The sequence below is a fragment of the Exserohilum turcica genome, assembly GCF_000359705.1.
Source record: "Exserohilum turcica Et28A unplaced genomic scaffold SETTUscaffold_10, whole genome shotgun sequence".
In the NCBI taxonomy this organism is placed as follows: Eukaryota; Fungi; Ascomycota; class Dothideomycetes; order Pleosporales; family Pleosporaceae; genus Exserohilum; species Exserohilum turcicum.
In genome coordinates, this window is record NW_007359915.1 from 1,491,904 (window position 1) to 1,515,374 (window position 23,471).

The following is a 23,471-nucleotide window of genomic DNA, read 5'->3' on the forward strand; positions in this document are numbered from 1 at the left end:
TAAAAAGCTTTAGTAGCCCCCTCCCCCCCCCAAGCACATGGAATGAAAGTGCAAAAAAAAGAAAGGGTCGAAATTTGAAAACGCCCATCCACTAACATTAAGAGGAAGAAACTGGCGTCTCAAAGGGGCAGAAAAAAGTGGGTGGTGGTATAATACAAATCGTCTCGCGCGTGGAAGCGTTAAAGGGCGTTAGAAAAGAACAATGGAAAGAGAGAAAGGTATTCCCCAAAAACACCATATGCCGTAAAAAGAAAAGATGCATCCCACCATTCCCAAGTATGCAGTCTCCGTTGCCATGCGAAAAAATCTAAAAAAAAAAAAAAAAAAAANAAAAAAAAAAAAGTTTAGCGCCATATGTGAAGATTATGCCACCTGGTTGGTGATAAAGGAGCTGGCAAGAAGATCGTCGGCACTAGGTCGCTTTTCGTGGTCAATAAGGAAAGTATCGGCTAGGAAAGTTCTAGCATCCGCGCCGGCGTTTTCAGGAATCGTGGGGCTAGCGTCGCCACTGCCGCCGATTTTGAAAATGGCTTGCAGCTGTGTGCAGTTGGGGTGCGGGTGACTTCCGGTAAACATTTCCACAACCAAGCAACCAAGCGACCAGATGTCAGCTTTGCGGGTGTAGGCCGTCTGTCGAACAACCTCGGGTGCCATCCAAAAGACGGAGCCTTGCAGTGAGACACGCTGGGCTCCCTTCTTGCCGCCGCCCAAGGTCGAGGCCTCGATACGTTTTGAGATGCCGAAATCGGAAATCTTGACGGAACCCTTGTTGTCGACGAGAATATTCGCACCCTTGATGTCTCGGTGGATAATGTCCCGCGAGTGGAGGTACGACAGACCAGTCAGAATTTGGCGGACAAAGTTCTGAATCAGCGACTCGCCAAGAGGCCCGTAGTTGACCAGCATGGTGGCTACGGAACCACCCGGGACGTACTCGAGGAAAATGTTGAGATGGCTCTCGTCCGAGTTGGAGCCCAGATACTGGACAATGTTCTTGTGCTTGAGCTCGCGAAGAAGGCCAATCTCGTGCTTGAGGGCTTCGACCATGTTGGTCTTTTTGTGGTCCATCTGAGAAGCGCCAGCTACCGATGGAAGCTCGACCTGCTTGACGGCCATGAGCTCACCCGTAACGGCATGCAGAGCCAGGTACACGCTGCCAAAGGATCCCTGTCCAATGAGCGCACCCTTCATGTACTTGACATTGTCCCACGAGTCTTGCTCCAGGTACTCTGCCAGTTCGTCATCCGACTCTTCGCCGTCTTCGGCCAAGGCTTCCGAGAGGCGTTTGTTGAGCGAGTCGCCATTCTCAGTGTTGCTACTGCTGCTACCAGCGAGGCTGCTACCGCCATCGTCAAAGTACGACTGCAGTGTTGTGTTGCCATCCGGGTCGGTAATGGCTAGGCTGTCTGCGACGCTGTCACCGCCAAACGAGACGTACGACTTGCGGTTTGGCTCCAACGGCGACTCCTCGTCGAGCGGCTCGAGGACAGAGGAAGCCAGCGAGTCACGGTAGCCGTTCTGGTTGGGAAGGCCAAGGCGCATGACGGACAGGGGTCGAAGGGGGCGGGCCTGGGCACCACCCTGGAGCCAGCTATCGGCAATGGACGGCAGCGGAGGCGCGTCTTTCAAGCTCGACGCTACACTAAAGTTGGACGCCATCGACAGGCGCGACGCCGCTCTACTGAGCCGATGCGACCGACGTATTGACATGCGGACAGTCTTGTCAATCTCTTCCTTGCCGACATCAGGGAAGTAGGATGTCAGATCGGAGGTAATCAGCTCGCTGGGTGGTCGGGCGCCGTAAAATTGCTTGAGTTTGCGAGCACGTGCCTGGTAGATGGGTGACCGGGACGGGTCGGCAGGTCCTTCGAGGTTCTGGGCCGTGGAATTGATGTGACGTTCGCGTTCTCTGGCCGAAGTTGGCGATAGGGGGTAGCTAACAGCAGCAAGAGACTCGCCCGTCAGCTTCTCCACCTTGATCTGGCTGCGGTTGCTGGACGGGAGGAAGACGCCCTGGGGTTGCTGGTAGTTTTGCTGTTGGTAGATGCCGGCAGCAGCCTTGAGCTGGTCATCGTCGGGCTCGCCAGCATGAACCTTGCGGAGAATGAGTCGGCCGCGTTCATGCCGGTTTGCATCCTTGACCAACCTGAAAACCTCGATATCGCTCAAGCGCTCCGACAGTGACGGGTCCGGCTCGACACTGTTGAGAATGTAGAAGCAGTAGTTCTTGACATGTGCGGTATTGAGGTGCCCTTTTGTCAGCGTCTTGAGCATCACCTCCTCGGCCGTCTTGCAGCCTTCAATGTTTACGACTGAAGTCCGTCCACCGTCGTAGATGACACGCACAAGCGCCTTGTCGTAGGGCAAGATGGCGCTGTTGGTGGCGCTGTCCACACTGGGACTGGCTCGGACATGGTGGGCGAAGCGGGCTGTTTGAGGCGTCTCGGTGGGCGTGGTGCGTTGGTTGCGTGCAAGGGATGATGAGGTCATGTTGGCCGAGCTGCTGGAAGCACTCAGAGGGTGAGCGCCATACGTCTTGTTGCCGACGTCCTTGGGGCTGTTCAAGCCTCCCTGGCGTTGTGATCGCAGGTTCCGCGTCTCCTGGTCAACCAGGGGCGAGCTGGGGCGGGACGGGGGCTTGGTGCCGTATGCGTAGCTGCTGAGCTCCGAGTTTGTGATTTGTCGTGACATGCGCTTCTCGGATCGCGAGCTGACGGGATTCGACACGGGCGGGTTTGATCGTGCCGAGTGGAGGGGGCGAGGCGAGCCTGAGGATGGAGGCGTGTATGCGGCGTTGTCGAGCGTGGCCAGCGACTGCCTGTTTGAGGTGCGTCGAGACGCCTTCTTGTACTCGCGGTTGCGCAGCTGCTTTGCCTGAGAGCCGATGCGGACGCGGTCGCCGACTTTCTTGATGCCCATGTCTTTGAGGTGTGTCTGGTCCATTTCCATCAGGTTCTCGCCATTGATGTGGTTGACTGGAAGGGGAGTGTCAGTAGTGGCCAGCGGCGGAGGAAGAAGAAGAAGAAGAAGAAGAAGAAGAAGAAGAAGAAGAAGAAGAGGGGGCCATACGCTTAAACAGCTCGACATAGTGGGCGCAGTTGATACGCTTTAGCCATTCGCCAACCTTGTCTTCGTCCCAATGCCTGGACATGTTAGTGGTGGTGGTGGGGAGTGAAGTGGGAGTGGATGCAGCTCACCTGATGGCGTCGGGAGCGTCGTAGATTTCTGAAAACTCCGACTCGGTAGGCGAGGCAAACATGGTCTGATCGGCGCGTGTGTTGGATGCATGTGAGCGGTAGTTGGAGAGGGCGGCGTTGTACTGGGCCGAGGACTGAGAGGCGGCGCCGCTGACGGCGGGCGCGGGATACGGGGACTTTGAGGCAAGCATGGCCATAGCGTGTCGTGGACGGGGTCTCGGGATGGCGTGCGTGTGCGTGCGTGTGCGCGGTCAGGGTGGAGATGTACGTTGGTGGGTAGGCAGTCGGTCGTGGCGCGCTATCTACTCTATCTCATATATGCATTGTGGGGATGGTACGGCTGTGGGTGCGCAGATAACGGCAGGCTGTGGAGAAGGCGGGCAAAAGGACAGACAAAGGCGGCGGCGTGGTGGGCTGGTCAGGATGATACGGCGGCAGGTGTAGACGTGGTGCCAGTGACGGCCAGGGAGCGTAACGGGGCTAGGATTGCAACGGCGAGGCACGAGGGCCAGGGTGCGTCTGTCGGAGGGGGGCGGTGTGTGTCGGAGTAAGAATGGCTTGCGGGAGCTGGCGAGCGGCGGACGCGGAGGGGGGAGAGAGAGAGTGTGTGTGAGTGTGTGTGTGGGTGTGGGCGTGGTGTGTATGTGTATGTGCTGGGCTGGCGGGCAGCGGGTGCAGGAGCAGAAACAGAGGCAGGCGCCTGGGGCGTCTTTATTGCGGCGGCTTAGGGCGGGCTGGTGGGGATGGGGATGGTGTGGGTGGATGGCAGGCCAAGCGAGGGCAGCAAGACACGGACAATCAGACGAGTGCGAGAGGTCGAGGGCGCTGTCGTGTGGGCGTGTGGTGGATCGGGCGCTGTGAGGTCGCGCTCGCAACAGCTTCTGGCACCGCTCGTGGCCAACGTGAGACGTGAAACGTTAGTGAGACTAGGGCCCTGCGCCTATCAGCAAATCCGAGGGGCCCGAGCACGAGCTGCAGCCATGGCAGCCGGCGCGCGGGTGCGTGGCCCGGCAGTGAGGCGGCGGCGGCGCTGGGCGGGCGGGCGGGTGCGAGTGAGTGCAGGGCGAAGAGAGAGAGAGAGAGAGAGAAGGACAAAAGGTGGTTTGCATGGGAACAGCCGTGGGCGTGGGCGTGGGCGTGGTCGTTCCATCGTCGAGGGCGCGGCCACCATGGCGGGCGAGGAAGCTTACGGCGCACCTAGCCGGCGCTTGTGCTGGTATGGCATGGCGGGCAGCCGGCACCTACTGTTGCTACTGCTAGATATTAGCCATTTAATCTATTGTCCACCGCCTTACCCCGGCTGAAAATAGCGGGCGACGGCGCCCCTTGTTTTGTTTGCCTGGGGGCGCGGCCACACGCAAGCCGTGCCTGTCGCTCGCTCGCTGCCCTCTGGCTCGGGGGCGAGTGCGGGTGTGGGTGGAGAGGCATGCCAAGCCGTGTGCGCCCGTGCCTGACCTTGACTTTAGTATACTACTACACCCACTATACGCCTACTGCACGCCTACACCTGCCTGGCATGACAGGCCAAAAACGCCCAACCCGCAGGCGCGTACCGTCCCGCGCCTGTTCGCACGCAGCATGTCTCGCTTCAGCCGCCTCAGCCTCGGACTGCGTGCACCTGGCCCACGGCCTCGTAGCCGCCCTCTGTCGCCCGTAAATCACCTTCATGCCGTGCTGCGTGCTTGCTGCCTGTCTTTTGCCCTTTGCAGCCTGGGCGAGTGCAATGGCCAGCCGCTGGTGCAGGGCTGCGCTTGAAACGAGGCTGAGGGCTACACGCCCCCAACAAGCGCCCACGCGGCATGCATGCCCGCCAAACAAGCAACCCCAAAATCCAAAACCAAACAAATATATCTAAACCGTGCTCGTCACTCGTGCCGCTACTCCTGACAATCTTGGCCCTGTTGACCGTCGGCTCAATTCTACCAATCTGCCACGGCCCATGCCGCCCGTGCTGCCCTTGCTGCCCCTCCGCCGTCTCGGCTCGAGTCGACAGGCACCGGCACAGGCAAAGAACAGGCTGCCATGACGTCTGGCCCGATGACGCACTCACCCTCGACGCCCTCGCCATCCTCCTCACCCTCACCCTCGCCCTCGCCCTCGCCCTCGCCCTCGCCCGCGCCTCATGGCCCCTCGCGCCACGTCCAACATGGCGCTGCGCAGCCCGTCAGGCCACATAGAACCCGCTGCTTAACCCGCTGCTTATCTCGCTCCTCTTGCTGCCACTGCCACGCCCGCCCACGTACCCAGCCTACCCAGGGTACCGCTGCTTTGCTCACAAAGTCCCGACGCCCAAACTCCACTCAGGCTCTGACGTGCTTGCGCCCACTGGCCGACTGACAACTGCCCACAACTGCCCACAACTGCCCACAACTGCCCACTGGCCGTCTCTTTTTCTCCATCCATCTCGTCCCTCTGCCGTTTCTGCTTGTGCATGGCAACTCTGCAACAGCAGCAGCACTCATCCGCTGCGCTCCGCAACCCGCCTGGACCCTGACCCTGACCCTCTCGCATTGCACCACCCCAACGTCATCCTACAGGCCCGCCCCGACCACTCCACTTGCCCGCCCCTCCACCTCGTCTCGCAATGGCCTACCGCAACCACGCCGACTCCACGCATGCCGACAGGCAGCACGTCGACCGCGGCAGAAGCCCTGACTATGCTCGAACAAATACTGCCCGTGGGAGGTCCAACGGCCCCGACCGTCAGCCTCGTGACAAGACTCCTCCTCCTCCTCCTCCCGCCTGGGACAGACGCAGCTTCGACAGTGGCTCGCCGCCCATGCAGCAACCCCTGAAGAATGCCATTGGCAATGCCTTTGAAAAATCCGGTGCCGCCCGTGTCGTCGACCCCAATCTCATTGCGCAGATCACGGCCGAGGTGAAGAAGTCGGTCCTGGACGAAATCAAGTCAGGTGTCATGGCTGGTGCAACCCAGCCCCAGCCTGTACCCAAGCCACAGCAATGGGCTCCGCCGTCGCCACCCTCGACCTCCAACTCGCTTCCTACGAGAGACGTCTACACGCCTCCCTCGCCGAAGCGCTGCGATTTCACCGCCAAGCAGTCTCCGGAGCGGGACCCTCTGTATCGCGATCCGCTGCTGGATAGCAACCACGACACGCCCGCCCCCCGCGTCGAGCGCACTGTCCCAATGGAGCGAGACCGACAGCCTGCGCGACCCCCTCCCCCGCTCAGGACGATGACCGAAGACTACACGCCCATTGAGAAGATGTGGCAGCGCCTGTTCCAGCCCGACGGCCAGCCGCTGCCCCGCCTCGGACAGCTCCTGCGAGGCCTGGCACTGCACTTGGTCAGCATCACCATCTGCGAATCCACGAGGCCCAGCTGACATGCATGCAGATTGAAGACTACGAGCCCAAGAACAGCCTCGTCATTTCCCCCGCCAAGATGCTCAAGTTTTACCAAGTGGTCAAACTCAAGGATGAAATCTACCCCTGGCAATCCATCTTTGGAAAAATCTCCTACTCTTCCCTGTCCAAAATCTACCGCGACATGCGATGCCAGCATCACCTCATCCAAGAGCACCCAGCCGAGCAACCCTACATCCCTGCCCTCACACCCGACGGCTTCCAGGAGTGGATGACTGTCATGATCCAGGCCTATCCCGATACCGAGTACGAGCGACTGGTAAAGGCCATCCTCGACATGCCCATCAGCAACGCCGACGACCGCAAGGAGCGATTTCCCAAAGAAATATCTCGCCGCATGTTTCCAAGCGTGGAAAATCTCCAAGCACAACAGAAATGTGCTGCCGCTCTCTCTGCTGAGGGTGTTGGGCCCCTCCGAAAGGCCCCGACCTTTCCCCCGCCGCCTCCAAAAACCCAAGACGCTCCTTTGTCGGCGACGCAGCTTGAACGCGAACGAAGCCCATACAGTTCTAGACCAGACGTCAGGCCTCTCGACCTGGGCGCCGAGTCCACATCGCCGTCAGTGCCGATTGAGCGAGAGCGCAAGCCCTACTCTGCGGCTCCTGGTTGTGGCAAGACCTACGACGACATTGCTTCAAGCCCCAATTCTGATAGCGCCGTAAACGACAAGCGTAGGCGTGCACAATCCAACGCCGGTCAGGCACAGTGGGCGCCCCCGTCCAGCGACCCCTATTGCCAACCTCCTCCACCCCCGAGACGACCACGAAGCCCGAGCTTCTCAAACTATGGCACGCAGTCCGACCCCAATGTACGAGACGGCCCGAACAACTCGTATGCGTCAAATATGTACCATTCCGAGGAGAATGGCTATCGGTTCAACAAGGAGTTTGATGGCAAGACCAACAATCGACGCCGCAGTACTGCTGCCGGTGCAGATGTGTCGTTTGACCTACCACCACGATCCGTGTATGGCGATGACGACTACCGCGCACGAAACGGAAGCAATGGTTACGACAACAGAGGCTACGACTCCCGCCGCTACTAGCACGTATTTATGAAGTTACGACATATACCCTGAATTTCCGGTCGTTGCAGCCATTTCCTATTGACTTGTCGGTGAGCTTCAGGTGTTCAAATGGAGTGAGGTGTTTGGATCGGCATGCATGTTGATCACATATCCGGTTTTTATTTCTTTTTTATACAAGTTGCATACAAAACAAAGTCATGTACCCTGTAAACGGCCGTTGAAGATCATACATAAAAAAAGCAAACTACTATACTTCCCTGCGTCTGAAAATCAATAGTGGTACCATGACCAGAGTATTGAGTGGGGGTTTCTTTTTTCTTTATGCTGCTGATCTTCACCTTGCTTATGGAACCTCTACCACTGTGCAGCTTCTGCTCTCCTATCATGTTGCTGTTCTTCTTTCACCTGAAAAAAAAAGACGGTAAACTATGTAACATCAATCATAAAAGAAAAAAAAATCATAAATGACTATCCATCATGCCTATCCCCCCTGATGATGGACTCACGAGCGTTATACACCTAGGAGAAACCGTACATTAATACGGCATAATTATGTCTGCTCGTGTCACAGGAGCAAAGGACATGGTGAAATTCTTATTCATGCTGTATATTCAACATGAGTCGGATGTTTCTGCCCCTGGAAACAAGACATGGATAAATGCACGTATGTATGCGTACACATGGCCGCGTAACGCGTGGTCCTCGTATGAGAACAAATGTATGAACCAGAGTAAACGAGTCTGTTAAGCAGTACACCACACAAGTAATAAAGGTAGATCTAAGATGCCAAAGCCAGTCCTGCAGATGTCCTCACAGCCTCTGCGACAACGGCACGCTACTCGGCACGGTCTTGGACCTCCCATGCTTGTCCACCGTAGGCAGGATATCCTCATCGGGTAGGTAATTCGCAAGCACATCCGCGCCATCACCGCTCTCCCCGACCTCAACCAGATTCCTCCTCCGCGACTTCCAGCGCGGCACCTCGCCGTCCCTCGCCCGCCCAACGCCCATGTCGCGCCAGCGCTTCGGCGGCTTCACACCCATCTCGACGAGATTCTCCCAGATGCGCTCGCCCCGCTTGTTCCAGCGCTGCATGCGCTCCTCGTACTCTGCGTCCGACGGCCGCCACTTGCTCTTGAGGATGCGCCGGATCGCTTCCGGCGACACTTTGAAGTGGTCGGCTAGAATCGGCGTGGTGAATTTCTCCGGCTGTGTGTGGTGTAGATGGCGGATGCCTTCCATGGTGTCTGGCGACAGTTTTTTGCGCGGACTCCAGGCTTCGCCGTTGAATTTCTCGCGGAGCGCTTCTTTCTGGATCGCCCATGCGGGACGCGAGGGTTTTCGCTGCTGCTGCTGCGACGACAGCTCGTCTGTCAGCGCATCTTGGATTTCGTTGCTTTTAGCGGCGGCGGCGGCGTCGGCCTCTAGCTGCAGCAGCTTCTTCTTCCTTGGTGTCTTTAACGACGCATCGTAGATGGGTGGCGGCCGTTTATCAGACCGGAATCGAGATGGGTGCGGGGAGAGCAGCGGGAGGCGGTTTGCAGGGAACGCAGACTGAGGGGTTGTAAGTGAGCGGATGAAGAGGCTCAGCGTCCTCCGTGTGCAGCAGTGCTGGCAATTCATGACTGTACTAGATACCGGGCAGTTTGGAAATGCCAACCGCATTTCGCTTTCTCTTGCTCATGCACCGCACGGACCCCCTTCGTGCTAGTTAGTTAGTTAGTGCCAGTCAAAATGTGTGGGAACGCCACTGCCGGTTTCCCCCCCCCCAATTCCTTATCACCCTAGCCACTAGCAACTGAGAAGTCGTGACATACATGACTTTTAGACCCAACGGCTCTGGCGGCCAGCGCCACCCCATCTGCAACGGCCAAACTCCGGAATCAACAGTCTTCCTCACTACGACAGAGATCAACAACTACACTTGCACTTGTGACCGCAGGGCGAATGGCGGCAACATGGATGCGAAGCTCCCCCCCCCTCCCCCACTCCCCACCCTCGCACTCACGCGCGCTAGGGCCTCGGTATCATATGACGGGGCGAGTCTCTGCATTCGTCCGTTATGCTTCCAGATGTGTTGCTTTTTTTCTTAATCGTTTGCTTAGGTGCTTGACGTGAACTCTCGCCTTGCATTTAGTCTTGTCAACAGCACTTTTTTTTCCCCCAGCATTCCAACCATGGCTTTGCCCAGCTTTTTCCAGAGGCGCACGCCCAACACCAAAGAGTAAACAGTTTCGAAAGCGGAAGACTATAACGGACATGTTTGTTTTGGCTAACGCATGGTGAAAATAGGTGCTGGGGGTATAGGTTCGAATGGACGGCTGAACATCTTAGTCCCGAGCAGATGAAGCCTATGAAGTTCTCGTATGACGTGCTGGCGGAAGAGTGTCTCGAGCGTCTGAATACTATATCGCCACCGCACAAGGCGGCTTTGCCGAGAAACGATGCGAGTAGGACTGCTCTTGCGTCAGCACCGGGGACAGAAGAAGAGAAGAAAGAACCGCTGCCTGTGCCCCAGCGGGATCTCTATGCTCTGCTGGAAGAACATCATGAATCTGATCCGAAGCTCGCCGAGCTGTGGAAACAAGTCCACACTGTGCCCGAGTGGGTGGACTGGGAGCAGATAGAAAGAGGACAAGACGTCTTCTATCGATATGGAGGGCCTGCTCTGACTGGCCTCACATTTCAGTCGTTGCTAGGGGGTATGGGCGCTGCCCGAGTCGTCGAGACGCTCGCACGAACTGGAGGATTCAGCACAAAAGTCGCAAGAGGAAGACTGTTTGAGACGACACAACACATTCTCCAATGCACACGAACACTCAAAGGCCTGCAGCCCGGCGGTGAAGGCTTTGCCTCATCAATCCGCGTCCGCTTCCTACACGCCGCTGTCCGCCACCGTATCATGAAGCTCGCACAGCAACGCCCCAGCTACTTTAACGTCGACGAATGGGGCATTCCCATCAACGACCTCGATCAAATCGCCACCATCGGCACCTTCTCCTCGACGCTCATCTACCTCAGCTTCCCGCGCCAAGGCATTTTCCTCCGCGAGCACGAAATTCTCGACTACCTCGCTCTCTGGCGCTACATCGGCTACCTCATGGGCACCCCAGACGAGTACCTGTCGACGCCAGCCAAGGCAAAAGCCATCATGGAGTCTCTGCTATACCACGAAGTCTCGCCGTCCGAAATGTCAAAAACAATGGCCAACAACATCATCTATGCACTCAAGGAAGAGCCCCCTACCTTTGCCTCCGCAGACATGCTCACCGCAAGCGCCCGCTGGCTCAACGGAAACCAGCTTTGCGACCGCCTGGGCCTCAAGCGCGTCTCGCCATACTACTGGTCCCTCATGGCGGGCCAGTGCCTCTTCTTCATCTTCTACTGCTACACGTACCGCTTCTTCCCCGCTGCAGACCGCTTGCGCATCGACCGCGCAAAAGACATCTTCTGGGCCCTCATTGTCAAAGCGAAGTGGGGGCTCGCTGGAACGGAGACGGCGTTTGAATTTAAATACGTGCCGCAGTTTGATACGCTGACGCATCTGGGTGACCTTGGTGAGAGAAAGAAACAGCCGTATAGTATTGAGATGCGGAATCTCAAGGCGCTGGGGATTGGGATGGGCGTGGTGGCTGTTGGCACTATTGTCTCGGTGAAGTTGGCTTTACATCTTGTGGGGAGGCTGTGGTAGGAAGTAAGTAGGTGAGTAGGTGATATCACTTTGGTTGTGAGGTCTTGGATATGAGAGAGGTGAATTTTTTTGTATGAAGGGTCAAGCTTGTTGTTTAGTTTACTATTACTACCACCATTCATCCACTCAGTCAGTTCCTGCCCTGCTTCCTCACGTTTTTGCCGCAAGTTCGTACCTGCCGCCAGACTTCTCTCTCTTTCTCCTTCTAGCTTCGCTGTCCTACGCCAAACCACCTTCACCTCGAAATCAACCTTTGTCCAAACTCTCCCCGCTCCCCTCATCATCAACAACGACACAACAACCACCGAAAATCTCCCATCCCACCTCACCTTCAAGTCTCCCCAAACACACATTGCAGCAACAACAAGAAGACGAGAAAAAGACGCGACAGGCCCTTCCAAATGCGCAAACGCTCCCGCCGCACGTGTCCGCAAAACCCCGCGCAAGACGGCGTGTGTGGATGTCCTTTGTTCTGGAAACGCGGTAGACGTGCTTGTTCTTCTTCTGTCCACGCCGCTGCTGCTGCTACTGCCACGGGACTTGCACCGGATCACGGCTGCGACGTCGGCATTGCCAGTGTCAACGGCACGGGAGCGAGTGAGCACGACGAGGGAAGTAGCAGCAGGAGCAGCCGCAGCAAGAGACTCTGTGCATGGCCAGAGCACGCAGCGCTATCTGGGGCCCAGCAAGGCAGTGGGAATGCGGGACAGCATGTGCGTGTGCGTGGTAGTGAGATGGGTGGAAATGAGGAGTCAGAGCAAACGATTACGACAATGCGGTATGGCACTCAGGATGGCGACGACAACGACGACAACGAGGTAACCACCACCACCACCTCTTCCAAAACCAAAGCCAAGGCCCAGGCCCAGGCCAAGCGAGTACAATATTGGAAAAGAGAAAAGGAAAGGAGGAAAATTAGGAAGAAGAAGAGAAGAAGTAAACGCAGCACGGAAGCGGGAGTGGAAATGGAAACGGAAATGGAGACGGAAATGCAAGTGAAAGTGGGCATGGGGGCGATGCCAGTGCGGATTCTGGTTGATTACGAGTTACCGTGTGGCAGCGAGCGCTTGGACTGGGATACGGATCAGGTGCGGAGGATGGTGGGGGAGATTGCCTAGTATATATATACATACATGATATTCTGTGGCAGTCTTTGCAGGCAGAGGTTTTTTTTGGATACAGGATCAGATGTGTGTGTTTCAGGGCTGCTCAGATTCAAGAGCAATTGGAAAAGGAATTGGAACGAGTCTTTTTTTTTCTTCTTCTCTTTTGTGTGATATGGCAATCTAGTAATTGGGTATGAGGGGTGAGTGTTAACAAGAAAAATCAAAGCCTGGCGTATGATTGGGGCCCAAAAGGGCTTGACTACATGTGTATAACAAGAAATTCCAAAAAAAAAAGAATAGAGAGAGAAGACGTGTATCTTCAACTACCAGATATACGGCTAAGAGGGGGAAGAGCATCATGTTAGTGAAAACGGGCTAGTGGGACAGATATATGGCATGACGGAGTGACTAACCTTATCCTCATAAGTCCAGAATGTACCACTATGCTGTATACCTTTACTCTTGATAACCTCAATCATCCTGACGACGGATTCCTCGGGGGAAATGATGCCCTGGACTTCCCAGGGGAGCTGGATGTTGGCCATATCAGTAGCGACCTCGCCTGGGTGCATGCACAGGATAATAGTATCGTCGTCTTTTCGCTTGAGCTCGGCAGCCATGTGTCTGACCGCCATGTTGAGGGCCGACTTGGAGGCAGCGTATGCGGCGAAGCCATCTTCCATTTCGCGAAAGTTGCCGTGCGAGCCCGAGTCGCTGGACATGAAGACTATGGTGCCGATGGGGATGTTTGTTTGTAGCAGCTTCTGCGCCGTGATGATGGGGCCAATCGTGTTGGTGTGCAGGTGGAAGGCGAACTCGTCAAACGATCTATGGGGCCTGGTATCAGTATGTGTTGTCCATGAATCAATGGCACCTGTGTGTATGTATGTATGTATGTATGTATGCATTAGGGATTGCCGCAAATGCACGCTTTAGCCACAATCAGAAAAAGCCCAGCGGCCATGGGAGAAACATACAGCTCAGTGGCCCTCTGCATGGGTTAGTGCAGGCCCCAAATCCCCCTTTGCATATGTGGACAAAAGTGAGACTTACGTTGGGGTACCTTAGGACTCCTGCATTGATTACTACATAATCGATCTTGAGGTTTGGTATTCCGGCCAGTTGGGCGACAAATTTCTGGGCCCAGTCAGCACCCCGCTCCCGCGTCCTGGGGCTGAAGCAGCAAAAGGGCGTGGCCGTACTTGGATGCTCTGCTCGGATAAGATGTCGCACGTGTACATTTGGCAGCGGCCATGGTCACTGCCAGCTTGGCCCCAGAGCGCACTGGCATGGGCAGCCCAGGGCTCGCGCACCGTGGCTATGATGCGCTCGTTCCTGGCGAGCAGCTGCTTGACAAACTCCAAGCCAATGCCTCTGCTGGCACCGAGGATCAGCCATGTGGTGAAGTCCTCATCGGCGTATAGTACACCCGGGATCTGGTCCATCGGGTCGGTTCAGGGAATGGCGGGGCAAAACTATGATGTCAAGCAGCGTGCGAGGGCCTGTATGTATGCAATGCACTGACGCAACAGTGAGTGGACGGTTTGCTATGTTGGCATTAGTAGGAGGACAAGATGGCTGGGGGCCTGGCTGTCGCTTGAAATAGCAACGTGCCAATGTTCCGATCACGAGAGCCCGTCTTGCGTCTTCACAATCCTGCGAGGCCTGGGCGCGCCGACATGGCGGATTAGTCGACATGTCACGTCCAGCAGCGGACCCTTGCACGGCCAGCTTACTTGGGTTGGAAGCATGCGTGCTGCAGGGCAACCGAATAAGCCTGACTCTGGGAGCAGCCGGAGACTAGAGCACGGCACGATGGCTTTCTTTTTGGATCCGATGCTGCTGATATGTTGACTTGACGTGTGCTTGTGTTGGCCTGTGTCGACGCCGACATGGCACCGCGGCAAAGTTGTTCCCAGTCGCAGCGGCAGAGATGGTGACGGCATGGATTTGGGCAGTTGACGCACGATAGCCGAGTGGCAGGGCAATTGGGGGTCAACAAAGACGGACCACAAGACGGAGGTTCGTGTTTGCCATGCTCACACTCAGCTGGCCTCGGACCGGTTCCACCCGACCGCCTTTGCTCCTGACTTTTGCCGCGGCGCTGATTGGCCGCACGCGCGGCGCTAGCCGCCATGGAATGACCAGCCCTGACGCGAGCACCGTCACGTGTTCCATTTTTTCCATCGCCTCTGCCAGCTTTTTTGTCGCCCGATCCAGTTTCCGTTGCTTCCCTTAATCACTCACTCACTCTCTCCCAATCTTCCGCCTCTCTCCCGATCCAACACTACGCCTCTACTCCCCAACCAGCCTCTACACTTCTCATCTTATCACAATGGGCTTCGACCACGGTATGTTGTCACGATGCCTGTCAGACGTCATCGCTCGTCTTCCACTTGGCGCCCCAACTTTGGCCCCCCATTGAGCCTGCGCGCACGCCCAAGGCTGGCCCTGTCGAGGAGCAGTCTCTGGGTAGGCTGCGCGACAGCCAGTGTTTGGCAGCGCAGGTGGCAGTGTGCAGAGTTGCGACAATGGGAGAGCGAGCAGTGGCTTGCTTGGCGGACAATAAATTTTACCATGCACGAGGCTAACATGTCGGCACAGGTGACGCTAAGAAGGGGGCCAACCTCTTCAAGACCCGCTGCGCTCAGTGCCACACGCTGAAGGAGGGCGAGGGCAACAAGATCGGCCCCAACCTACACGGCCTCTTTGGCCGCAAGACTGGCCAGGTCGAGGGCTACTCATACACCGACGCCAACAAGCAGAAGGGCATCGAGTGGAACAACGACACTCTGGTACGCTACAAGCCCTGAAAGAAAGAAAAAAAACCGTGCAGGCCCGACGCTAACGCCACGCAGTTCGAGTACCTCGAGAACCCCAAGAAGTACATTCCCGGCACCAAGATGGCGTTTGGCGGTCTCAAGAAGCCCAAGGACCGCAACGACCTGATCACGTTCCTTGCCGAGGAGACCAAATAAGCGTGGCAACAGCACGTTGACGTTTACCATCTCTCCGACACGCCACGACCCTTCTCTAATACCTCTTCGACCGAAAATCTCCTTGGATTGTACCAACAGCGATGATAGACGAACGACGGAGGCGGTGAGCGCAGTCAGAGCGCGGCACTGTTTCATGTAGATTATGTTTTGTGTATCATTTCAGGGCGTTTTTCGATGTGGTGCAGCATAGACCTGGTTTGGAACTTGGCGGCACGTTCGAAATAACAATTATCCTCTACCGATGCTGCTGTGTGCCTGTTGCTCGTGCCGTGGCCCGTGAGTGATGACCTGGCCCCTGCGGAAGAGGCTCGCAGCTTGGTGCCGTGCATGGTAATGCGTTAGCGAGAACAGGCTGAAGAAGGTTCACCGCAACCAAGCATGGCGAAACGCGGGAGCGCTCACTCATGGCCGCGGCTTCTCCGAGGCCCAATGACGGGGTTGGCAAATTTTCGGACACGTTGCGGCAATTTGCACCGAGCCAGGCCTACTGCGCCTATTAGGAGCGGCTTGCATCATGCTTAGCCTCGACGACGCGGCTCACGCGAGCACGACCACCCCCTCACCAGAAACAGTGAACAGCCTGCTAGGCACGCTATGGCAAATTCCCTAATGAAATCACTGCACAATATAAGCTATGAACCGCTTTTCCTAGTACATACAACCATAGGTACTAGAATTCTGTGTCTCTCGTTCGCTCGGCAAAACATAAGCTAGTAACCGGCAGATTAGTAGTCAGGTGGGTGACCACTGGCGAATCCCTGCTGTTGTATGTTTTTTCCTTTTTTTTTTGCTCCTTGGGTCTCATTTTTTTTTGTGGTGGTGGTGGTACGACAGCGACGGCGGCGTCGTCGGACCTGAGGAACATGCAGCAGGGAACACGCGCTCCCACGCCTAACCGAGGATCATGTGGCTGGAGCCCGCCGGCGAGACACTACTGTGACGCAGCCGCTCCGGGGCAAGACGACGAGGAACAGAAATAAAAGAAAGAGAAAAGAAAAGAAACGAAGCGCACATGGCTGACCCATTCCGTCGTGTCAAGAGTGCCATCCACGGCTCGCAGGCGGGCAGATGGAAAATGCCACTGGTGCTTTTCCGCCTACTTCTCCACGTCCCAGGGCGACAAGTGTGGGGGAAGGCGCAGGCGCAGGTGCGCCAATGGTGGTGTCATTGCCGGCGCCCCCCGTCCATGTACATCGACGCCATTCATACATGGCATCCAACGCCCTCGTGTGCCACCTCTTTGCTCGCTCGTCCAAGACAACCCGTCCCCAGGCTCGTTTCACGCGTCGTTACCTCGGCCGCTGCATCGCCATCCATTAGCGTCATAGTGGGGGCCTCGAGTAGCTCGACGGGGAACACCACGACCGACCACCGCACTTTGGCGAACACACAGCACCAGAGGCCGTTCCGGCCTTGACCAACCCTCATCATGTCGTGGAAGCGGAGCGAGCGGCTGATGGAAACCATCAAGGTATGTCCACCACGCCCCGGCGCATTCATGACTAATCCGCCTGCAGCACTACAGCAAGTTTCCAGCGACCGGTGCGTCTACCTGAGCCCTCGTGCCACACTGCCCGTCTAATCTCTGTCTAGGTGTGTCGCTGCGCCAGATGGTGCAATTCGGAGAGAAGCCATCGACAGGAACCCTCTTTCGCGCGTCACAGTTCCTTTCCGAAGAACTTCCCATACGGCTAGCACACCGCGTGCAGGAGCTCACTGAACTGCCCGATGGCCTCAGTGAGATGCCCTCCATCTCCAGAGTGCGCGACTGGTACGCGCAGTCGTTCGAGGTACGTGTGGCGACGATTCGAATGCGGGCCTTGACTCACACAGCACCAGGAACTCGTCGAATTGCCACGGCCGACCCTCTCCAGCGAGGTCAAGGAGCGGCTGCTCAAGCCTGCAAAGAGCAGCGGCGATAAGAGCCTGATGAGCAAAGCGACGCAGAATCCGAGCATCAGGACTGGCCAGTACCGATCTGCACCAGCGACAAACGGCAACGGCAACGGTAATGGACATGGAATCACACGAGAAGTCAAGGGTGCCAGTCGGAGGTACTATGCTGCTGCAGACGACGGTTTAGACTGGCCCCCGGAGCTTGGCGCATACAACAGGAAATTCGCAGACACGCTGGAGAAGATCAAGCGGCGGCACGACAGCGTCGTCACAACGGTCGCGCAGGGCATCCTGGAATGGAAGCGCAAGAGGCAACGCATGCAGATTGACCACAACATACAGGCCTTCCTCGACCGTTTCTACATGTCACGCATCGGAATCCGTATGCTCATTGGCCAGCACATTGCCCTTACCGACCAACGCGCGCGGACTGATCCAAACTATGTGGGCATTATTTGCACAAAAACAAACGTAAAAGAGCTGGCACAGGAGGCGATTGAAAACGCGCGGTTCGTGTGCGAGGACCATTACGGACTTTTTGACGCCCCCAAGGTGCAGCTGGTGTGCAACCCGGATATCAGCTTCATGTATGTGCCTGGGCACCTCTCACACATGCTCTTTGAGACTCTGAAGAACTCGTTGCGTGCGGTCGTGGAAAGACACGGACAGGAAAAGGAGGATTTTCCCGTAACAAAGGTCATAGTCGCAGAGGGCAAGGAGGATATTACTATCAAGATTTCTGATGAAGGTGGCGGTATTCCTAGATCCGCCATTCCGCTCGTCTGGACGTACATGTACACGACTGTCGACCAAACACCCAGCCTGGACCCGGATTTCAACAAGAGCGATTTCAAAGCACCAATGGCTGGCTTTGGCTACGGCCTGCCCATATCCAGGCTGTATGCGCGGTACTTTGGAGGAGATTTGAAGTTGATCTCCATGGAGGGGTACGTATAAGATCTTGTTCTGTAAACATCTGCGAAACTGACTCTTCCTGCAGCTACGGAACCGACGTCTACCTCCACCTCAACCGCCTCTCTTCTTCCTCGGAACCTCTACAATAGCAATTACCCGTCATGAGGGGCGGATGGACATCAAGCGAACTCATCCGATCTTCCCGAGGAATGGCGCAGGGTAATGGTTCGCGGCAATACAACCCTTTTCTGGCCAGCAAGGCCATGAAGTTGAAGCTGAGTGGCCAGGTTAGCAGGGAGATTAGCGAGAGGCGGCAAGTGGGCGATGCAGAGGACATGTTTGCAGACAAGGGCCCAAGTGATGGCGACAAGCCATGGTGGCGCAATGTCGGTATGGAAGAGGGAATGTAAAGCCCATAGAGCTGTGTGTGTGTGTGTGTGTGTTTAATGGGCTCTTTCAAAAAAAAACCCCCTCCCTTGGACAAAAAAATCGCCATGTTCAAAGACGTAGGAAAATCTAGTCCCATTCTTGATTTTTCCTTTCTCTCTCTCTCTCTCTCTCTTCCTTTTTCTTCTTCTTCTTCTTCTTCTTGCTAGATGGGATGGAAGATACAAAAAAAAACGCCTTTCTTTTATGCTTGGGGAGGGGGGGAAACAACGGCATGGTGAGTGCCCTATTTTTTTTATGAGCACACAGACACACAGACATATACACACGAGTCCATGTTGTTGTTGTTGTTGTTGTTGTTATCTTTTTTTTGGAAAAAGACCGAGAAGGCGAAAAAATATGAAAAGATGAAAAAAGAAAAAAAAGGGATTGTTTGGGCTACGATTCACTCCGATGACGATGTTTTTTGGTTCGTTGGGAGGAGGAGAAGAAGAAGACCCCGCTTCATGCCTAGGCGTAGGGAAAGAAGAAGGAGGCGTAGCGGTTAGGGATTGGGGTAGGATGTGTGTACGTGTGTGTGTGTGTGTGTGTGTGTGTGTGTGCGTGTGTGTGTGTATGTGTGTGTGTATGTAGCAAACATATATAAATCCGGCGTAAATGGGGGGAGGCTTATAATGAATATGAATATGAAAAATGGATACAGTAAACATGCAGAGATATATGTAGATGTCATGCAGAGTCAGTGTGCATGCAAATGTGCAGAAAGTTGAGAGTCGGTGGCAGTCAAGGGGCGGGGGAATGGAGAGAAGGGTATGTAACATTGCTATCAAACTTAAGAGAAGAAGAAAAAACAGGGGGGTATATGAATATGATGAGTTCGCGTTCCAATCTTCATCTTTGTCCATGGATCCATGGGAATCCCAAGAAGAAGAAGGAGAAAAGAAAAGAATAAACTCACCACTAAATGAACGCCTCCTAGATAACAGCACAACCCAGTAGTACTCCAACTCCTGTAAACCAGGCTATTAAAAAAAAGGATATGCCTGAATCATCAAAAAACGTGTGAACTACTTACTAACTGCACCTACTACACCCCCAAACTAACCCTCTTCCTCGCTCTTTCGCGCTCCTTCTCACGCTCTTTGCCTTTACCCACCGCCGCCGCCGTTGAGGACTTACCAGGACTCGCTATGCCATTGCCGCCATCCGCCGCCGATTCCCACTCATCGAGCCACGCCATCTTGGACGCAGCGCAGTGCGCGAGGCCGAGGACAACGTTGCGGTAGTGCGCGCGTGTTTGCGGTATACTCTAATGGAAGCCGTATGTGAGATTGTGGGTAAAACGAGAGAAGGGGGAGTAATAGAATGAAAAAAACAAACCTCATTCCTAGCAGCTGCAAACCACATTACCATCTCCTCGCTCTCGAGTATACTCGCTGCCTCATCGCGTCGTTGCCGCTCTTCATATTCCAGCGCTTGGATACTTCCCCCTCCTATTCCTACTCCACCACCACCACCACCAGTTGCTACATTATAATTCTTGCCTCTAGCTTGCAAACTGCGTCTAGCTTCCTCATCGCGCTTGTGGCGTTCTGGTCCGCCGTACGCGGTGGCTAGAGCTGCGCGGTGGCTGGAGCTGTAGCTGTAGTTGTGGTTGTAGTTGTGGTGGTAGTGGCGTGGGTGGGAAGGCGATGAAACTGTGGTGGGTTGTGCGGGAGGATGAGTGGTGGATGAAGCGCTGTTTTCAGAGGGGCTGGGAGGACTGCTTAGGGCTGTGGTGGGGGTGGGTGGAGGCGGCATTGTTGCATTGTCGTGTTGCTGGTTGTGCTTGGTGGTTGGTGTGGGGGAGGTGCTGAGGTCAAGCTGGTGGTGGGGGCGCCATGCTAAAATGTCCGCGGGAGAGGCTTAGATGGGAAGGTGCATGCATGCATGTATGCACATGAAAAAAAAAACGTCAAGCATATATCCCGACAATCCATAACCACATGTCTCGTTGCAATACTCCTTTCTATAACAACACATTGTATTCAACACCGTTTATATATCGGTTTTGAGGATATTCTGTTTCTGTTTCTGCTCATGTAACGCATCATCCTTTTCCACGACTATTAACCTTGGGCTTTGTTGTCTAATAATGTCTTGACCGAAACGCTGAAATGCCAATCTATGCCAGATACCTTTTCTCACTCACACACACACACACGCCGAAACCCCAACCTGCATTGGATTGAAACATCCTTTGTCCGTCTATAACACACCCAACAGCACCCGCTGGCTAGTTTGTTACAATCCCTTCAACACCCGCTCCCAGGGGACGCGATCCACAGACTTCCCCCGGGGCTAGAGGAAATTAAGCTATGCGCTGCCGTTCGCCTGCTGATGCTCAGCCTTGGTGCCCTTACCTCTCCACGTGCTGACGGCGGGTATGTCGGCCTTTAGTCGTTCTTCCTGTGTCGAGTAGGCCTTTGGCGTCAATTTTATCAACGTGTGTAGCGGCACCTCCATCCAAGGACTCTGTTCCTGCGGCACATTCATAAAGTATGCGTAGATACACCGCAGAATGGCCTGATGTGTAACAATCAAAATGTTCTCGCTGCGCTCCAGCTCCATGATGATGGGCTCGAGTCGAATGACCACGTCGCGATATGACTCTCCACCAAGATAGCGGTAGTTGTACTTGTCCTCGTCACGCTGCTTAAAGTCCTCGGGGTACTTTTCTTCAATCTGAGCGTATGTGAGTCCGTCGCAGACGCCAGAGTCGAGCTCGTCAAGCGCCTTCCATTCCAACTTTTCAAAAGGCAGGAATCGTGCTGTCTGGATTGTGCGCTTCAGAGTCGATGTCCACACGGTGAGTTTGCGATTATCGCCGACCGATTTTGCGACGAGGCCTGGAAGTGCATGCGCGTAAGCATCTCCACGTGCCGAGAGATTAGCATCTCCTCCAATTTGTCCGGTGAGATTGTACTGCGATTCGCCGTGCTATCATAATTAGCCCTGACCACGATGTTTCAACAAGCTACTTACTCGTGATAACCAAATCGATCGTGGCTTGATGTGAAGGTTCATCAAGTAGTAGACCACTCGACTCTGAAGGTAGTCCTGGATCTGGTTGATAATGACTTGCTTGCCAACATTGATAAGTTTTACATAGGTAAGATCGCGTTCATCCTCGTCTATCGTCTGGTACACCTTTTCGTAGTTTCGAATGCGGTTGCGGAAGTCGGCTGCAGCGACTTCGGGATCCTGGCCAACGTAGTCGGGAGACGTCGTCTTTACTTCCAATATGTTGCTCATGATGAGCTCCTCGTCGTCGCACTTGGACTCGACAAACAGCGTTTCAATGTTGTCTGCAGCGCATCGTTCCTGTATCCATCTTCGCCGGCTCTTTGTCGAGTTTGTGGCGTCCAAGATCGCAACCAAGCCCCTGCCCTCGGAAAACCACTTGCACATGTCATTGACGGCGGCTTCGGCGGCCGCCTTGCGAAGGCGCTCTCCTTCAGGGTTCGACGTGTCGAAAAACTCGGCCGAGGGGTTTGGGGTCGCTGTCCGACGGTACTGTCCAACATTGAACGTCTTGGACTTGATGGATAGCCAATGCAGGTAGCGGACAACTGCAGAGCACTCGGTCAGCGGCGGTGCGGGCGGGCAAGCGTGCGTGCCAGTGCGGCGGCATACCTTTCTGTGCAATCAAGCTCTTGCCACGGGCGGGCAAGCCGACCATGACGACGCATATTCGAGTGTCTTCGGCCTGTACACCGGCACCGTTAGTCTTTCTGCTTGGCTTCACGAATTCGCCAGCAGGCAGAGCGCGCATGTTTGGCGCATAGGAGCCATTCGTGTCCGTCATGGTGCGCGGCGAGTCCAGCTCCCTAAGAATACAGCGACAACAAGACGGGCGGGCGGCCCAGGCGGTGGTAGCAGGGCTGGAGAAAAGTAATATGTCGGAATCTAGCCGAAGGTATTCCGAAGGCGCAGCGAAAGAATGCGGCTTTTAATCAAAAGGCGCCGCTACGACGGGTGCTAGGCGGTCAAGGGAAAGGCTTCAGTGCGGCAAGGCCTCGAGCGGTCGGCTGGGCTGAAGCAATGGCGGTAAGAGGGTGCGTGGGATGTAGTGTTGCAGAATCGTGAGCTCGGTCTTGGTCCGGCAAGTCAGGAAGCGAGAAGGGGATGGGTTGACGATTGACGATTGACGACAATTCCCCGCATTCGGTACCGTGTCCTTCTTTTCACCAGCAGGCGTTCGGATTGCGGCTCCAGGCTAGCGGGCGCAGTGGAGCAGACACAGCAGCAGGTTCTCATTCGATGGGCACAATGCTGCCCGCAGTCGAGCGCGTGTCCACCCGAACCGACGGCCGTCTCGCGCTCACGACAGTGCAGCCATCCGCCGCCGTGCCTCGCCATCAGCCTGCTCGAGACTGCTGCCGCAGTGCTGTGGGCATGCATGTCTCGCTGGTCGTGTGCCATGATGCCATAGCCCCCCCTCCTGCGCCATGACGACAATGGGCTCCAGTTGTAGCAGGGCCAGGGGCGTCGAGAATCATGCCTTAAGCCGCCGAATTCCGGACGTCGCAGAGACGGTGAAATTTCTTAACAGTGCGAGGTCGTCGTGCATGGGGCCAAACCACCATTCCCATTTGCGTGCAGCCGCCAATGCGTCCACGAGACGAGATGTTTGCTTACCGTCGAGATGGAATAGGTCCTCGTGTGACCCATTGTGGCTTCCAAGGCGCCTTTCTCGCCCGTGTCGATGGCGTGGCGCAGGCGGCGGGATCGTTTTGGCGGGGCAGTCTTGGACGGGGCCAGAGTGTCGTCGTATCGTGCACCCAGTGGGTAAGTGCTCGCTCGGGGGGGGGGGGGGGGGGGGGGG

At 55.7% G+C, this 23,471-nt stretch overlaps 8 protein-coding genes across 8 annotated transcripts; 4 read left to right on the top strand and 4 right to left on the bottom strand.

The window, feature by feature from the left end:
• Positions 1–363: 363 nt before the first annotated feature.
• On the bottom strand, positions 364–3,394 carry SETTUDRAFT_158499 (uncharacterized protein; the record flags this gene model as incomplete). Its single annotated transcript, XM_008023503.1, has 3 exons — positions 364–2,975; positions 3,070–3,143; positions 3,198–3,394. 3 exons carry the CDS (start codon positions 3,392–3,394, stop codon positions 364–366), a joined length of 2,883 nt encoding a protein of 960 aa, XP_008021694.1.
• A 2,378-nt stretch (positions 3,395–5,772) lies between these two features.
• SETTUDRAFT_145208 (uncharacterized protein) lies at positions 5,773–7,868 on the top strand. Its single transcript, XM_008023504.1, has 2 exons — positions 5,773–6,504; positions 6,555–7,868. Exons 1-2 carry the CDS (start codon positions 5,782–5,784, stop codon positions 7,626–7,628), a joined length of 1,797 nt encoding a protein of 598 aa, XP_008021695.1. The 5' UTR covers positions 5,773–5,781; the 3' UTR covers positions 7,629–7,868.
• A 381-nt stretch (positions 7,869–8,249) lies between these two features.
• On the bottom strand, positions 8,250–9,275 carry SETTUDRAFT_175070 (uncharacterized protein; the record flags this gene model as incomplete). The annotated part of the gene is made up of 2 exons (XM_008023505.1): positions 8,250–9,221; positions 9,249–9,275. The coding sequence occupies 2 exons, from the start codon at positions 9,273–9,275 to the stop codon at positions 8,421–8,423; spliced, it is 828 nt and encodes a 275-aa protein (XP_008021696.1). The 3' UTR covers positions 8,250–8,420.
• A 512-nt stretch (positions 9,276–9,787) lies between these two features.
• SETTUDRAFT_45233 (uncharacterized protein) lies at positions 9,788–11,380 on the top strand (the record flags this gene model as incomplete). Its single annotated transcript, XM_008023162.1, has 2 exons — positions 9,788–9,834; positions 9,903–11,380. The coding sequence occupies 2 exons, from the start codon at positions 9,788–9,790 to the stop codon at positions 11,299–11,301; spliced, it is 1,446 nt and encodes a 481-aa protein (XP_008021353.1). The 3' UTR covers positions 11,302–11,380.
• A 1,099-nt stretch (positions 11,381–12,479) lies between these two features.
• Positions 12,480–13,916, bottom strand: SETTUDRAFT_166882 (uncharacterized protein). The gene is made up of 5 exons (XM_008023506.1): positions 13,610–13,916; positions 13,461–13,544; positions 13,385–13,398; positions 12,821–13,337; positions 12,480–12,745 (listed from the first exon to the last, which is right to left on the bottom strand). The coding sequence occupies exons 1-5, from the start codon at positions 13,850–13,852 to the stop codon at positions 12,731–12,733; spliced, it is 873 nt and encodes a 290-aa protein (XP_008021697.1). The 5' UTR covers positions 13,853–13,916; the 3' UTR covers positions 12,480–12,730.
• Positions 13,917–14,742: 826 nt separating this feature from the next.
• Positions 14,743–15,385, top strand: SETTUDRAFT_25125 (uncharacterized protein; the record flags this gene model as incomplete). The annotated part of the gene is made up of 3 exons (XM_008023045.1): positions 14,743–14,758; positions 15,012–15,202; positions 15,266–15,385. 3 exons carry the CDS (start codon positions 14,743–14,745, stop codon positions 15,383–15,385), a joined length of 327 nt encoding a protein of 108 aa, XP_008021236.1.
• Positions 15,386–16,641: 1,256 nt separating this feature from the next.
• On the top strand, positions 16,642–18,689 carry SETTUDRAFT_166883 (uncharacterized protein). Its single transcript, XM_008023507.1, has 5 exons — positions 16,642–16,877; positions 16,924–16,948; positions 17,000–17,196; positions 17,246–18,249; positions 18,303–18,689. Exons 1-5 carry the CDS (start codon positions 16,836–16,838, stop codon positions 18,364–18,366), a joined length of 1,332 nt encoding a protein of 443 aa, XP_008021698.1. The 5' UTR covers positions 16,642–16,835; the 3' UTR covers positions 18,367–18,689.
• Positions 18,690–20,662: 1,973 nt separating this feature from the next.
• On the bottom strand, positions 20,663–22,592 carry SETTUDRAFT_166884 (uncharacterized protein). Its single transcript, XM_008023508.1, has 3 exons — positions 22,280–22,592; positions 21,629–22,215; positions 20,663–21,583 (listed from the first exon to the last, which is right to left on the bottom strand). The coding sequence occupies exons 1-3, from the start codon at positions 22,449–22,451 to the stop codon at positions 20,960–20,962; spliced, it is 1,383 nt and encodes a 460-aa protein (XP_008021699.1). The 5' UTR covers positions 22,452–22,592; the 3' UTR covers positions 20,663–20,959.
• Between the last annotated feature and the right edge of the window lie 879 nt (positions 22,593–23,471).